The sequence below is a fragment of the Grammomys surdaster genome, unplaced genomic scaffold, assembly GCF_004785775.1.
Source record: "Grammomys surdaster isolate TR1022 unplaced genomic scaffold, NIH_TR_1.0 126051, whole genome shotgun sequence".
Classification (NCBI taxonomy): domain Eukaryota; kingdom Metazoa; phylum Chordata; class Mammalia; order Rodentia; family Muridae; genus Grammomys; species Grammomys surdaster.
This window is the reverse complement of record NW_021620862.1, coordinates 6,281,608-6,298,220: the sequence shown is the minus strand read 5'-3', so window position 1 is coordinate 6,298,220 and position 16,613 is coordinate 6,281,608. Positions and strand designations below refer to the sequence as shown.

The 16,613-nt window shown below is 48.5% G+C and overlaps 1 protein-coding gene across 1 annotated transcript in view; it reads right to left on the bottom strand.

Moving 5' to 3' along the window:
• Nucleotides 1-312: 312 nt before the first annotated feature.
• The window catches only part of Parp1 (poly(ADP-ribose) polymerase 1), a 32,124-nt gene continuing 15,823 nt past the window's right edge, over nucleotides 313-16,613 (bottom strand). The window contains exons 8-23 of the mRNA XM_028755267.1: nucleotides 15,817-15,964; nucleotides 14,382-14,522; nucleotides 13,596-13,835; nucleotides 13,318-13,386; nucleotides 12,964-13,096; nucleotides 11,966-12,161; nucleotides 9,884-10,012; nucleotides 8,403-8,486; nucleotides 7,260-7,382; nucleotides 6,658-6,786; nucleotides 4,121-4,219; nucleotides 3,275-3,427; nucleotides 2,476-2,603; nucleotides 2,074-2,135; nucleotides 1,380-1,494; nucleotides 313-1,120 (exon numbers count right to left, since the gene is read on the bottom strand). Coding sequence (XP_028611100.1) covers nucleotides 1,039-1,120; nucleotides 1,380-1,494; nucleotides 2,074-2,135; nucleotides 2,476-2,603; nucleotides 3,275-3,427; nucleotides 4,121-4,219; nucleotides 6,658-6,786; nucleotides 7,260-7,382; nucleotides 8,403-8,486; nucleotides 9,884-10,012; nucleotides 11,966-12,161; nucleotides 12,964-13,096; nucleotides 13,318-13,386; nucleotides 13,596-13,835; nucleotides 14,382-14,522; nucleotides 15,817-15,964 — 2,031 coding nt within the window. The 3' untranslated portion in view covers nucleotides 313-1,038. The remainder of the gene's footprint in view (nucleotides 1,121-1,379; nucleotides 1,495-2,073; nucleotides 2,136-2,475; nucleotides 2,604-3,274; nucleotides 3,428-4,120; nucleotides 4,220-6,657; nucleotides 6,787-7,259; nucleotides 7,383-8,402; nucleotides 8,487-9,883; nucleotides 10,013-11,965; nucleotides 12,162-12,963; nucleotides 13,097-13,317; nucleotides 13,387-13,595; nucleotides 13,836-14,381; nucleotides 14,523-15,816; nucleotides 15,965-16,613) is intronic.

Sequence of the window (16,613 nt, the reverse complement as noted above, 5' to 3'; positions counted from 1 at the left end):
TTACAGGAGACTATCGAAAAAAATCTATAGATAATTACATTATGATTTCATAACAGCAGCAAAATTACAGCTATGAACAGAAGTAACAAAAACAATCTTATGGTTGGGGTCATCACAGCAGGAGGAGCTGCATTAAAGGGGTACAGTGTTAGGAAGGTTGAGAACTGCTGGTGTAATTGGGTCCTACTGCCCTGCCAAAAGGGAGATATACTTTTGGGGTTCAGTGCTATAGGGGTTTATACCTACAGTAGTCTTCTCTCTGTGAAGATAACCATATCCCTGTCAGAGGAGATGAGGCACACTACACAGGAGTAGACAGCCATTTGCATTTTAATTGAGAACTATCAGCCCTTTGGGTGGCTGTACAGAGGGTTCAATGTGGAAGACAAAACTGCTCATGGGTGAGTCAAGAATCCCAAATGTAACTTCGAACCAATCACACTATAGGTTGAGTTTCCCCAGTTAAGTGCTTCAGGTAGCCCCTTCTTTTGGTTATCCCATATCTATCACTGAAAACCAAGCAATACAAAAGCCCAGAAGGCTAAGAAGGGAACATACAAGATAAAAAAGAAAATCTATATAGTATGAAATTAGTTTTTATTTTTAGATCAAAATAAATGCTTAACATTTGGCCAAAATCAAACCAAAGACGAACCCTTGAAAAAAGGGAGGAAGCACATTTCCCTTCTCTGGGGAAGCCAGTAAGGCAGACAGTGTAACTGTGACGTGGTGTGTTGCTTCCCTCAGGACTAGTCTAGGCAAACAACAAAAACCTCTTCCCACCTTTCCCCACCCTGCCAGCTGCGTCTATCAGGGCTGTGGCTGGTAGGGTAAGACTGTCCTGCCAGTGCAACATGCAAGGGACTTGAAACCAGAGCCCTTTAACCTGTCTGCGTAAAACCCTTCCTAAGGAGATCCGGTGAGTGTGCCACCCTTAGGCAGCAGCATGGCTGAGGTTTTGTGGTGTCTGGTGCAGAGGCACTAGGAGGAATTACCCCCTAGGCCCTGGGTGCTGGGCACAGCACACCCCCTTACACTTTACCACAGGGACGTCTTAAAATTGAACTTCAGCTTCAGCAGGTATTTCAGATTCACCTGAGCAATGTCGTACACAATGTACCTGGAAAGGGCAGTTGTCAAGGAGCCAACAGTTGAATCCCCAAGACCTCCTACCCAACACTGAATCTCCTGAAAGTGGGGAAGGCTGGTGCCCAGAGAGACAAGTTCACCCATACAGCAGGGACTCAGACCTCAAGTCGACACAGGTGACCATCCAAGAGAAGGTTGTCACTATCCCCATACAAGCTGCCCTGGGCAGTAAGAGCATCCGTACCTACTGGTACATTTCCAGAACACACAGCACGGCCATGAAAGGATACTCGTTATATAGCAGGCAGGTGTCGTTAACACCAGATGGGATCCCTGTTCCCAGTGGAACCTCTACCCCCTCCAGGGTGATGCTGGCCGAAGGGTCAGGGGTAGTTTTGCCCAAACCTGTAAGGTAGAAGGGTCAAGTGCTAGGTATAACAGGGTGTGAAAATGTCCTGGCTCGGATTTCTGAGTTCGAGGCCAGCCTGGACTACCCTGTGAGTTCCAGGACAGCCAGGGCTACACAGAGAAACCCTGTCTCGAAAAACCAAAAAAAAAAAAAAAAAAAAAAAAAAGAAAATGTCCTGGCTATGCGACATCTGGGTGTTTACTTTAAACATTCTTCAGATACTGTAAAGGAAGGTTCCAAGGCAATGCTCTAAACCAGTAAAGTCACAGTGCCCCAGATGAGGTTATACTGTGGCAAACACCCCAAGGTGGCCTTGATCATCATATGCTACCCACTCGATAATTCAGGTGTACTAGAGGTCCCTCTTGGCCCTGGTACCACTGCTCAAAAACTGAGAACACCAGTGTCCTGATTTAGTTCCTGGTATCCCACAGAACTCCCATGGTATTATGACACAAGGAAGGAAACAGTTTTCTTTTTAAATCAACCTCCAGCAGCCAGTTCCAAGAGTCCAGCCGCTGGAGGAAAGGTACCTCTTCACCCGAATCTGCCACGTCAGGCTGGAGGGACAGTACCTTTGACACTGTGCTTGCCCTTGGGTAACTTGCTGATATGTGAAGCATGCTTGAGTTCATACCTATTCAAAAGAGGACAGTCTCAGAAGAGCCTCCGATCACTGGACTCCCAAACTAACACCTTCCTGAGCATCTTTACTGGCACGTAAACTAAGTGCCCACAGAACTCTGTCCACCCTTATCCTGGCACCTCCCTCCCCAGCTCCTGGACTCTTCAGAACCCAGAATATTCTCAAGTAGAGAGCCTGCAACAGCTGCCATTGCTATGGGGTTATTTTCAAAGAAAGGGTCATCGGAGCTGTGGCCAGCTGCTTGACGGTTCCTGTCTAGTCTACCCTATGTCTGGCCTACTTCACCATCCTGTTCTGGTCATAGCTCAGGATGGAGGGTCCGGATACTCACATGTTTCCGAGGGCAACTTCTCCCAACAGTATTAAGCCAATCGGGTCTCCCTGAGATGTGTGGCAGTAGTTCGCACTTTTGGACACCATGTCAGCAAAGTAGATCCCTTTCCCAAACATGTATCCTGTCTGGAGAGTTGGAAGATGACAGCTAAAAACTTTCCAGCAGTGAATTCCCACATGAGCTGCTGCCCAGCTAAGCCCCACAGCCATCACCTCCAAGAGAGATGGCTTCCCCTAGCACAGGCCAGCACTTATAGGTGGGCTGGGGGAAGTTCTGTAACAGCCGACGGTGCCACTCTCTCTTTACCAGGAAGTTTCAAACGGTTAATAACGTGAGTTACTATCCAGTACTAACGGTTAGTAATGTGAGTTGCTATTCACTACTTGGACTAAACCAGGCACTCGCACACACCCAGCAGGCACTGACTCACCTCTCAACCACACACCAGTGCCTAGCACAGAGCTAGAGTCACCAAGCCACTTCCTTTTAGTTACTCTCTACAATGAGTGAGGGGCTGGGAGGCCATCTCAGAGGGCCTGTTCACTAATTAGGCCCCTTCTGTAACCCAGCAGGCGACTGTCATCTATCCCTTGTCCTATTTTTTTAATAGCAGAAACCTGGGAGCACATGGATGCTGTCAGCTGAGGAAAGGCAGAGAGGCATGCCTGGGCTCCAAAGCTTGTTCCCTTCTGCGAGGGCCTGCTGCAGGCTGGACTCTCAAAGTGCCCGGGACTCTCAGGAGGAGATCACTGCAAACAAGTACTTCCATACTTCCCCATAGAAGACAGCCACCTACCACAGGTGCTTCAGGTGGGGCTATCCGCAGACCCTGTGACAGGATGCCTGCAAAGTTGGTGGTCCTGGACCCGTGCCACAGCAACCTCCGGTTGTGAAGCTGCCGGAAGGGCTTGTAGCGCTGGCTCTCCCCCTCACGCTCTATCTTAAAGATCTAGGCAGACGGTTGGCAAAGGGAGACAGAGACACTGTTACTCAGGTTCAAAGAGATGAACAGACTCAGGAGCTTCCGTACTGACCATCTGTCACAAAAGGCAGGACGCTTTAGCTCCGCCACATCATCCACAGACTGGGACGATCCACGGCACATGTCCCAAGGCCCCACTTAGAGGGACGAGCCATTACAGACACTGGGGCTAATGTGCAGCAGTACGAACCTAAGGAAACTTGAGACCGTTCTCACTATGTAGACCAGGCTAACAGGGAACTAAACATGTAGTCCAGGCTAGCTTTGGTCTGTTAAGCCTCCCGAGTGCTGGGATTAGAGATGTGTACCTCATTTGTCCCGAGGAACTTTATCATGAACTTCTGGTAATCATATCACACAGAAAAAAGCCACAGCCAACTGTACAACACCACTTCTTTCCGGCTCAACAAACATGTCATTTCTGCTTATTAAAAGTGGAGCTGGGCAGTGGTGGCACAAGCCTTTAATCCCAAGCACTCAGGAGGCAGAGGAAGGCGGATCTCCCCACCATGCCAGCCTGCTGAGACAGCCAGGAGTACATGGAGAACCTGTCTCCAAAAAAACCAAAAATAAGGCAAATGGCTTACTGTCTCTGAGCCAGGCCCAGGTAAAGAGAGACAGGAGACCTGGCAGGACGGAAAAGGGAAAGAGGAGTCTTACATCTATCACTTCCAGGTCATAGGCATTGTGTGTGGTTGCATGAGTGTTCTTCACATACTTCCTGATGACCTCGGCCTCTTCAGAATCTCTGTCAACCACCTGGAAAACAGGCATCTGAAATTAGGGCAGGGAGATACCCGGAGAGGAAGGATACTGATATACTAACCTAGAGGACGCCAGGAGCAGTTTCCACTGCCCAAGGACCGACACTTGCAGGCTGAGGCCAGGGTCCCATGAGCCTGACTATCACTTCCATTTGGACTGCTAGAGAAGATGCACAGAGTTCTTGTCTACACGCTAGACTATGAGTCAAGCTAGCAACACGAGGTTCACCATTACTGAGATGAACAAGGGAACTATTCTGACCAGGAGAGTCCAGCTTACTGATGGAACACAAGGTGACATCATACAATTTCCCTCTCCGTACCCCAGTCCTAGGGATGGGCCAAAGGGCCCTTCACATGCCCAGCAAGTACTACTCCACCACCAACTATCCCCTCAGCCCCTTCTGTATGTACCACAGCTGGCTCAGTGCATGCCCAACTATATGATATCAATATAATCCACACTGAGTAAGATGAGCATATGCAGGAGACATTCACATTTTCTTATTGTAAGTTTGGGAAATCCAAGAATTCTGATTATTTGTGCTCTCTCTTAACTACAAACTTTATAATAGTAGTTAAAAATAGGAAATTTTCACCAAAAACCTTAGCTTTCCCACTAAGAAGGTACAGTTGGCATCATATCCCACTTGTGAGGCAGGCAAGCTTAGGGACCAGTTTAGCTACCTGGGACTCCGCTTGGTTTGGGCTCTGTGGGCACCTTTTTTTAACGCTGAGAGCCTCACTTGTTCATTCTGTACACATTCCTCTCCATTCAATGCACCTAAAACCTGTACCCCTCTATCTGCTGTGGGTACACCAACCTCTAAACAATGTTAAGTTAAGAACCATAGGGGCTGGAGAGATGGCTCAGCAGTTAAAAAGCACTGGCTGTTCTTCCAAAGGTCCTGGGTTCAATTCTCAGCAACCACATGGTGGCTCATAACCATCTATAATGAAATCTGGTGCCTTCTTCTGGTTTGTCTGAAGAGAGTAACACTGTACTTATATAAAATAAATAAATCTTTCTTTTTTCGAGACAGGGTTTCTCTGTGTATCCCTGGCTGTCCTGGAACTCACTCTGTAGACCAGGCTGGCCTCGAACTCAGAAATCCGCCTGCCTCTGCCTCCCAAGTGCTGGGATTAAAGGTGTGTGCCACCACTGCCCGGCAGCATTTTCTTAATTACTAAGTTATATAGGAGGGCCCAGTCCATTTTGAGTAGTGGTCCTGGGTTCTATAAGGCTCTATAAGTGAACCATTTGGAGTGGGCCAGTAATCAGCTTGCCTCCATGGCCTCTGCATCAGCTCTTGCTTCCAGGTTCCTACTGATTTCCTCCGATGAATCGTGATGTGGATATATATCTTTTCTTTCCCTAGTTCCTTTGGACATGGTGCTTCAATAGTAAGTAACTCTAATTAGGATTAACCCTCTCTTCACTATTTATGCCTCTGGGAAGTGAGGCATCACTAACCACTGAAATCACATGCATTACGGAAAGGAGATGCACAGGAGCAAAGGGCACACATAATTGAGGCTGTCAATTAAAACAGAGAATCACCCGACCTACACTACTTTTGCAAACCTTTATTTCAATCCTTTGACTAAGAGGCCAAGAATCTGGAAACATCTGGCCCAGACTTCAACCACCAGTAATACTTGGACTGCAGGGGGTCCATACTGCCTGGCAGAAACAGAGGCAGAAGATAGGTGTACTGGCCAATCTTGTGTGTCAACTTGACATCAGTTAGAGTCAGTACAGAGAAAGGAGACTCAATTGAGGAAATGCCTCCATGAGATCCAGCTGTAAGGTGTTTTCTCAATTAGTGACCCATGGGGGAGGGTCCAGTCCATTGTGGGTGCTATCCCTGGGCTGGTGGTCCTAGGTTCTAAGAAAGCAGGCTGATTTAAGCCATGAGAAGCAAGCAGGTAAGCAGCACCCCTCCATGGCCTCTGCATCAGCTCCTGCCTCCAGGATCCTGCCCTGTTTGAGTTCCTGTCCTAACTTCCCCCAGTGATGGACTATGATCTGGAAGTGTAAGCCAAATAAACCCTTTTCTCTCCAATTTGCTTTTTGGTCCTGGTGTTTTGTTGCAGCAATAGAGACCCAAGACAACGGGCATGCCAGACTCAAGCTCTGGCTGGGATAGAGGCACACACTTCAGGCAGGGCCATTCGCACCCACCTGAGCCTTCAACACAGCCCAGTTCAATTGACTGCTGGTGCCCGAAATAAAAAAGGAACTTTTCAAAACCCAGTCTCCACAGACCTGAGGCATTAGCCCACCAGCAACCCCTGGATATGTGAGAGCGCAGATTCAAGGCTTAACCACACACTTGAGGAGCTGTGAAGATGGCTCACCTGCAATGCAGGTTGGGGCCACTGATCTGAGGTGAGCTACTGAATGCTACATGGGAAGGGCAGGCCTCTCACCTTAATGTCAGTTTTGAGCTTCTCATAGTTGACATCGATGGGGTCCTTACTGCTGTCATCAGACCCACCCCTGAGAAGACTATAGGCAACCTCGATATCCAGGAGGTTGTCCAGCATCTCCACCTTGGCCTGAGGACAGAATACAGACCTGAGAGCTAAGTCCACAGGGAAGAAGACAAACAAGCCCTGAAAGGAGTACATGCAGAAAGTAGATGGCATCCGACATCTTCCCTTAAAGGGAAGAGCCTGTGCTGGCCAGACCCTGCCATCACTCCTCACTCAATAGTGGGCACCCACAGGCATTCCCCTGCATGCTAATGAGGCTCTGATGCCTGGGGAAGTGAGGGGAAGATGTCAGAACTCTTAAACATGAATGATAGGCAGGAACACAGATGGTACTAAGGATGCCACAAACTGACCAAGGCCAGGGATTCATGGGGACCTTTGTGTGGGACAGAGAAATGGTCTTCTTAATAATAATTTCCTAGACTGAGTTGGTAAAGCAAAGGAAAAGAAGGGTAGATCCTACTCTTAAAGAATGCACAGTAAGGAGGGCAGTCCCAGTAAGACCCAGCCCTGGCCCCAGCCCCATAGTCTATTACCTGCACACTGTCTGCATTGTTCAGGAGCGGGGGTTTCTTCATTCCAAAGTCATGGGGGATCAGGGTGTAGAAGCGATTGGAGAGATCCAGGATCTGAGATTCACTGCTGCCTTGAGACACTGCCTGGAAGGGAAGGGGACAGACAGAAGGAACACAGGACCAAAGCAGCTGCTGTCTATGCAAGCAGGGAAATGGTTATTAGAGCACCTTCTCACTCATGTCATGGCACTGAGGCACCCAGGATCAGGCCCTGTAACTTTACACAAAGAACTACACTATTATATACCTCATACAAAGTGCTACTGCAGAATCTACAGTGGGCTCATGGCTTCTGCTGTAAAATTCCTGATTTTTCGTTTGAAAATTGTTCAGCTAGGCATGGTGGCAGACACCTTTAATCACAGCACCCCAGCACCCCAAGGCAGTTGAACCTGTAAGCTGGAGGCCAGCCAGGTCTACACAGTTCTAGTCCAGTGTGGACTACACAGAGAGACCCTGACTCAAACAAATAAACAACAAACAGAAAACTGCCCACAGGGCTGGAGAGATGGCTCAACGGTTAAGAGCACTGACTGTTCTTCCAGAGGTCCTGAGTTCAATTCCCAGCACCCACATGGTGGCTCACAACCGTCTGTAACGGCATCCAATGCTCTCCTCTAGTGTGTCTGAAGACAGTGACAGTGTACTCTCATATACATAAAATAAATGAATAATTCTTTAAAAGCTGGGAACCCGAACGGTCTCAGTGGAAGGAGGGACACAAGTTCCCTGCTCAGAGGCAGCCAGATTCTACCGCTCGCTGGAGGTTAGTTCTCCAGCACCACCCAGGAAGTCTACTTTGCTGGGTACTTCTTTTTCTTCTCAAAGAGGCTGTCAGTGTAAAGCCCTAGGGCTAGAGACATACTAGATACAATTCTCACCAAATTTAAATTTCTACGGAGTTTATTACATATCTGATAACTAAAATCACCACCATGTGTATTTTGTAAACACTCTTTGAGCAATGAACTGGACCATGCATGATATTTACTGAACTGAAGAAAATCCAAATCCTCACAAACTACAGTTCAGTACTGTTACTGTTTCCACACAGGAGGAGGAGGAGAAGCTGACCTGGCTGGAAGACTGGAGATGACTGCTTACCTGCTGGACCTCACTGAGGATAGAGTAGGCGGCCTGGATCTGCCTTCTGCTCAGCTTGCCCAAGGGCATCTTCTGAAGGTCAATCTGAAGAGACAGGGAACCTAAAGGCTAGGCATTCTGCACTGTGGTGACACAACATTCTTCCCTCACAGGAGATCGGTGGCCCACCTGCACAGAGGCTGTAACCCTCTTATCCCACCCTGTATGCTGTGTAACAGCAGCACTCCTAAAGAAGACCCACTTCCTACCAATCCCCTAGCACAAGGCAATGGGCCTTCCCACTGTACTCTAGAGCTGGCATCCAGTTCAGAAATAAGAGCCTCAAATTTCCAAGTGGTAAATGTTATTTTTTTTAAGAACACACACCTGACTCCACACTGGCCTTTCAAATCAGCCACCCCAAAAGACTACACATTTGTTTAACAACACTTCAACTAACCACAGTACTCCAGGATCTCCTGTTAATCAGGGTTTTGAGCTGCAGAGGCAGAGGTATGATCATTTTGTTACAGTGATGAAGAACTGACAGATCCACACTTGTAAACTGGATCAACTGTTCTCAAGTCACATCTACTCTCCCCTGTGAACTGGCCTACACTGTCCCTTAACACCTGAGGTGACACACCTATGTGCCAGCACCTCACTGCTCTAAGACTGTGGCACTGGGCACATCTACCATAGCTGCTTGACTTGGAGAGCAGCCTGCAGCTTCTGACTCCTGGCTGGGGAACAGGAGGCTATGTGGCTGGCCACGCATAGAGGTCTCCGCCTCGATCAATGGCTGGAAGGCTCCAGGGGAAGTGAGAGTAGCCTCTGTTTGACTTAGCCTGCTGTCCACGCCATGCAGACCCACCCAGGAGCAGCATGGTTCCGACTGGCAACATGTCGCCTCGTGTGTGAAATGAGTCCTCTATCACAGATACAAGTTTTAAGAAACAGAGTTGACTTGCGTTTGGCTAATTGACTGGAGCACGGATCAAGACAGCAGTGGTCACAGTTTTCTTTATAGTCTAATTTTTTTTTATTATTATTTCATGTCTATGACTACTTTGCCTACTTGTATGCCTGTGTACCATTTGGGTACCTAGTACCTGTGGAAGCCAAAAGAGGGCACTGGATTCTCTTAGAACTGAAGTTATAGACGGTTGTAAGCTACCACGTGGATGCTGGAAACTAAACCCAGGGCCCCTGGAAGAGCAGGTAGTGCTCTTATCTACTGAGCGGTCGGTCGGTTTCTCCAGGCCAGTTTTCTATTTCTACAAGTGAGTAAAGGTTTGGAATTCCATTGGCATCAGCTGGCTGGTATGTCTGAGCCCCAAAGTACCAGACCTACCCAGCCTAACACAGAAATCAAAAAGAAAAGGCAACAGGGGCCCAGGGACAGTCCTCTACAGCACACTCCATGTTCTGCAGCACAGAGCGACGGGGCAGGCAGGAGCTGGGAGGGAGGGTTACAGAGAGCGAGCGCGGCCTCCACCCACCTCGTACTCCACCAAGGCCTTCTTCATGCTCTCCACGTCGAAGATCATCCCCACAAGCTCCTGCACTGGCTTCGGCAGCTTCGACTTGGTGCCAGGCGTCACTGTCAGCTTCTTCACTGCCTCCTCGTCCTTCAGGGAAGTGGGGAACCAGAAAGACAAGGATTGTGCCGTCAGGAGTTAGCTACAGGTAACTAGGAGACAGGATAGAATACTGCCAGCAAAAAACCTAAGTGTTCATCAAACTCTCCAGGCAATGGCGGCCAGCTGGACACAGGCAACGTAATTCCTATGCACTCCCCCAGCCCTCCTGACTGCTTTGGATTCATGTCCTAGCTGTTCTGACGATGATGTGTGTCTCTCTGGGCATGCTGGTGCCCTGCAGCTGCCCAGTGGGCATCCATGGCCATCTTAGAAGGGATGGCTGCTGTGGAAGTGAAGCTCAGATACTGGGCAGGAGCCTGTTAGACACTCTTCCCTTTGCCTGCACCCACTTGCCCAGGTCTGCAGGTATCCAGAGACCATTCTGCACAGTGCTGGGTTACATGGTTAAGATTAGCTTTATGGTTTCTGCTTTTAAAATGCTAAACGACTTCTCTGTCTCACACTGTGCCCCTATGGAGAGTGGTGTCTCTGGAGAGAGTGCGTGATGTGATCCTGGCCACGAAGAAGAAATGGGTGAGTACCACACGTAATGCAGGATTCCAACATTATGCTGGGAAATGACTCCAGAGGTCAAAGTAGCCAGATGAAGACACATGCTAAGACTTTGCTATGGTTAATTTTGGGCAGTTTTATTTTCTATGCCTTTCTCAAAAAAAATTCTAGAACAAATAATTAGGAGGGCACTACCTGTCCACCTCCAAGTCCAAGGTCTCGGCCTCGGCGTTATGTAAGAACTTGCTTACTTATTTTTTTTGAAACAGGGTGTCAACTATGTAACCCTGGCAACCCTGAAACATTACGAAGACTGGAGTGAACCCAGGCTCAGAGATTTGCCTGCCTCTGCTCTCTGTGCACTAGACTATTTGTGTGTGCCATCATACTGACCTCTAAATTTTAATTCTTAATGCAGAACACTCTACAATGAAAAAAATTTTCCCTTTGAGGAATGCTAGACCCAAAGCCTAAAGGTGTGGATTAAATCTGTACCCATTCCTAAGTCTCTGTTTTTACAAACTAACATGCACATGCCCATGGATAAGATTCCTAACTCTACAGAGACCTCCATAAGATCTATGTGGCCTTAAGCAATGGTGTTTTACCAAGTATGGTGGTGCTCATGAACATGCCTGCAAGCCCAACATTTTGGATGCTGAAGCCAGATGACTGTTAGTTTGACTTGCTAAACAGCACCTCCCTCCCACCCCCTCCATCAACCAAAACATAAACATCTAGGCACAAAAATATCACCTAAGAGGTAACCAGATGATGCTTAGGACCCACAGGGAGACACTTAGAGTAGACAGTCTCCTGCTCCCGCATCATTTCACTTCAGTGGTTGACACATGGAGTCTACATGGTAAGCATTACAATGATGCCCCAGAGCAACTTCAGAAACTACCTTTTCCTGGTGTCTCAGCATCGCTACTGCTAGTGGACAACACTTGTAATTGCACACACCTGTAATCCCAGCGCTCAGGAGGCTGAGGAGAATGTGAGCTCAAATCCAGATTGAGCTCCCTCCACTCTGTTCTTCCTTATCTATGCTTTATGGGATACATTTTACAAAATGTTTTCTGTAGCTACTGAGATGCTCATGTGACTTCTATCCTTCATTCAAAGGGCATACTGAAATGTCAACCACCTCAAATTCTGTTTGTATTACACTTGAGCTTGGTGTACTCACTGCTTGATTTACTAGTTAGGATTTTTATGTTACAGAGATGGTATCCAACACATTCCTCTCACAATCTTGGGTAAAACCGGCCTCATGGAATGAGTCGGTATGTTTTCTTCCACTTTAGGGGGAAGAATTTGTTGTCCTGGTATTGTTAACTCGTCTCTAAACATGTGTCACTGTTCACTAGTGTCACCATCTGAGCTACATTGCGGAGTTAAAGGAACAGACCTTACTATGATTACCTGGCCATAGTCAATCTCCAGAGGATAGAACTTTTTGGGATATTTTGTGAAGTTTTTCGAGTGCCAGGCATTTCCAGTCTTCTCTTCATATAACTTCATGAAGTGCTCAACAGCATCCTCTTTGGAGGGCATCTGCTCAAGTTTGTTACTGCCGATAACTGTGCCCACTCTGCCCCAGGATCGGAATATCCAGTACCTGTAAAGGGACAGAGACCAGGGTGAATTTCTGTTCTGTTAGGCCTTCCTCCGTAAGGGGCAGCTGTAAAAGCATGTTCTCTCCCTCATGTGTTGGTTGAGTGGTGCTGCAGGTGGAACTTAGGGCCTTGAACACACGAGGCAAGCATTCTACATCTGAGAGAGGATGCTTAAACACACCAAAACCATCGCCTGCCTTCACTCTAGTAATCAGCAAGTGTGGACTAGCATCAAACAATCAATTTAAAGCCAGGTGTGGTAGTGCACACCTGTAATCGCAGCACTGGGACACAATAGGAAGGTGGCTCTCCGAGTTTGAGGCCAGTTTGGTCTACAAAAGTTCCAGGAGAGCCAGGACTACAAACAAAAAGAATAAAATGTAATCTTAACGTGTTCCACAGTTTGTTTGTTTTACCTTTTTTTTTTTTTTTTTTTTGGTTTTTCGAGACAGGGTCTCTCTGTGTAGTCCTGGCTGTCCTGGAACTCACTTTGTAGACCAGGCTGGCCTCGAACTCAGAAATCCGCCTGCCTCTGCCTCCCAAGTGCTGGGATTAAAGGCGTGCGCCACCACAGCCCGGCTTTTGTTTTACCTTTTTAATGGCTAAAGGAATAGCCCAGTGGGATTGGTGAAGCTGCACCAGTGATGGCCAAGCACAGCAACATAACTGACAGCCAGTACTGTCTATTTTTCATGGAGACTTCAAACACTATGGGTTTTTGTGACTGTTTCTCTTGCTCCAGGCCCTGTAGCAGCCGGACTTCCCAAGGTGGGCAGCACACTCAATTTGGAGGCCCGGGCTCACCTGCTCTCCTTGTCGTCTTCCAGAAGTTGCAGTTTGTAATAGGAGTTCGTCCCTTTCACAATGTCCACCAGGCCAAGTGTAGCACTGAACACCTTCCCGCCTTTCTCCAGGACATGTGCAGAGTGCTCCAGACCTGCCCCAGAGGCAAAGCTCCTAGAGTTTTCTCCCTCGATGGGCTAGGGTGCAACCGAGGGGTCTGTGGGCCTACGTGTCCCCAGTTAGTTTCATGTCACACCACCTTTAGAGGTCTCCACTGACCCACATGCTTCCAGGAGTGGCCTGCTCCCCTCTGGCTACCCTGACTAGAGACATCTCCTAATCTCCCACGGTGCATGGGTGGCTCTGATCCCTCACCAGAGTCAGGATCGACAGCTGCTCCTCCCTTCAGAGTTAATTTCATCCTCTTTTCAGACTTGTTGACACCTTGGGAAGGAAGGGACAGAGGAACATCAAGACTCAACTAAGACAAAGGCAGAAGAGTTTCCAGAGGCATGTGTCAGGATGCCTGCACACCGACCTGCCGCCCGAGGGCCTGCTGCTTTGTGTTTGCTAACACTGAGGTAAGGACACGGCTCGCCCAGCACTTTAGGGACACAGAATGGAAGGTCACAGGCAGGGCAGCTGGGCCTCACCTTCCTCCTTGACAGCGCCTTTGCTCTTCTTGGAGGGTGCAGATGACTTCCCCTTGGGGACCACCACTTCACCAGGCTCCACCTTCACCTCAGCCCCCCACGAGGACAAACTGTGGGTGGAGAGGAGCTCTTGGAGGCTCTTAGTGGAGGCAGACACGTCCTGGAGGAAATCCTCACACACAACTCGAATGTTGGCCGCTTTCACTTCCTCCATCTTCTTATTCATCTTCTCCACCTCCTCTGTTTACAAGCAGACAGGGAACCCCAGTGATAGGCTGAACAACAACCTTACTACAGCCCGAGAACGCCAATGATCCCCATCACCAACAACTTCTCTCCCAAGCTGTAGCTGAACCTCTTCATCTCAGCAGTCACGCTCCAGCGCCTGGCTGCCTCTCGGGTATGCAAAGCCAAGGGAGGCCACCTTCTTTACACCCTGAGTATGGTGTCAGGAGGCATGCTACAGAAAATGGACTCTTAGGCCCAGACCCATAGCACTCAGCAGGACAGACTATAACATAAACGTGGGCCTGGGTTCCATCACGGCTACAAAGTAGTAACCTCCACCCTAACTACAAAGGAACCCAGGGACATCCTATGGAACACTAAGCAGCGTAAGCTTACGGTCTGACTGGGACTAGGAGCCACTGTAGAATACATATGATACAGTACACATACTAGTTTTACCTTCAAGCTATAGTGCTAAGAGTCTGAACCCTCGCTGTGCCACACACGTTCACTGAACCCCCACCACATCATTGAGAGGAACACACCCACTAAACTTACTTTTAGTGCTGACACACAAGGAGGCCTTGCTGGCAGATCCTGTTAACTTGCCTCCGAGTTTCTCAATCATGGCCTTTGCTTCGTCTTTGCTCTGGGAGAGCTTACCGAGAGTCAGGATCTTCATGTTAGACAGGGGCTTGTCTGGAATAAGAGATCAGAGGTGTCAGGCTAGGACTACTCTGCCCCACAGGAAAGGATGAACAGAGGCAAGACAAAACAGCTGGCTCTTTAGGAGAAGCCATAGAAGCCACAGAGCCTGGCCAGCTGTGGTCTTCACTCTTTTCTCTTTGGAAAAATCTTATGAAGACAGAAGCCAACCGGCAGTGGGGAAACAGAGGACAGAGCAGCAAACCCAAGAACCCAACCCACATGAGTTCTGCAACAGAGAAAACTGGGTAGGGCACAGGCCACACACAGAACAGCCTGGCCACCCTGGGACTGCTCAGGGGGCGGACCAGAAAGGCTGCATCTAGAGATGAGAGACCAGAATGCTAGGAAGAAGGTGGGTGGTGAGAGCTCGAGTCCTTCATCCGTTCTTCTCCCAACTCCTGAGTAAGAAAGCACAGCTCTTGTTTGTAAATCAGACTTCTTGTTGACAAAGCTGAAAGGTTTAATCAGTATGGTTAACACTGAGTGAAGTTGTTCTAGGCAAAGGGTGGCCAGCTGGCACCAAGAACCCAGCACTAACTGTCAGGATGGGATGGATGGGGCCTTCTGTGAGTTGAAGGTAGAAACACAGCACTGGTTATAGCCAGGCCACAGGCCATTGCTTCGGATATCCCAACTGGGAGATCTAACCTGTTCTTTCTAGGGGGTGGACACTGAGGACACCACCTGCATTTCACTGAAGTCTCTGTAGAACAAAATCTGATTTGGGTGTGAACTGCCAGCAAGGAGACAGCAGAGGAAGGGAGGGCCTGTCAAGGAGGGACCAGAGAGCAGACCCTAACTGATCCCCATGTGTGTATGCAGACCCCAGGCTTCAAGCAGCAGAGAGGACTTGGGGCAATGAGGTCACCAACAGACTTGAGGTGAGGCAGACTAGGTGCAGCTGGTGTCGGAAGCAGAGCCTCGTCCTCTGCCCACACCAGCATGTCCTCCACCTTTACAGCCGAGGAGTCTCCATGCCTGAAGGAGCAAGCAGGAGCCTCCTTTCTAATAAGACACATGGATCTAACTGCTTTTGTGGCCTAGGTCATGTCTATCCATGACCAGGGTCTCCTCAAGCACTTGATGGTCAGTGGTACAGGGAGGACAATGGGCCTAGAGCCTGGGGACCTGTCTGACGATACACTGGTGGTATATTCTGAACATGCCCTAAGGAATGTTAGCCACATGGCACACAGACCACAGGACATCCACTTCATTATGCTATGTCCTTGCATAGTACGGCTCATAGGTCAAACCCAGCCCACAATCCTTCCCAGAGCCATACCTGCTGGAGCAGAGGAGTTCACAGCTGTGGGTGCTGAGGTGACAGAGGGGGTTGGTGCCAGTGGTGCTGGGGCACTGCTCTCCGGAGGGAATATCCGGTCCTGCTTTTTGACCTTTAATTTCTTGAGGTAGGATATTTCTCGGAATTCCTAAACAATATTAAGTATTAGTTTTAAAGACATCAGAGGTGTCTTAAAATAAACTTACAATAGACTAAGTAGGATTTGTCCTGTGAAATTAAATAATCTTTTAAAAGTCCCTATAATTAAATAGGAAAGACTTAAAGTTCCCAGGAAGAAAGCATGTTACTGATATGTTTTCACAGGACTTATTTCCTATATCTATGATAATCTAGATACTATGGGTGACCTAGGAGAAAAACCTCACCCTTTAGGAATATACAAGGCCAGTGAGGTGGCTCAGTGCATATGACAAGCCAAGGGTCAGAGTTTGACCCAGAGCCCACATGGTGGAAGAATCTCCCACAAGCTGTCCTCAGCCTCTACATGTGACCCCCAGCCCCCAGTTAAGGGTAAGATTTTAAAACAAAAACCTCAGCTGACAGCTTAGTGGGAAAAGCATCATTAGATCTAGAAGGTACACTGGTACCGCCCTGCCCTCAAGTCCCTTCTTTCTAGTGACTATCGGCTTTCAGGTGCTATGGCATGGCTTAAAGCCCCTTAAGACTAGCACACTTAGGCCAGGGCTGGGGTGGGTGACAGACAAGAGCACACCTTTAATCCCAGCACTTGGGAGGAAAAGGCAGGCAGATTTCTGTGGGTTTAATGCCAGCCTAGA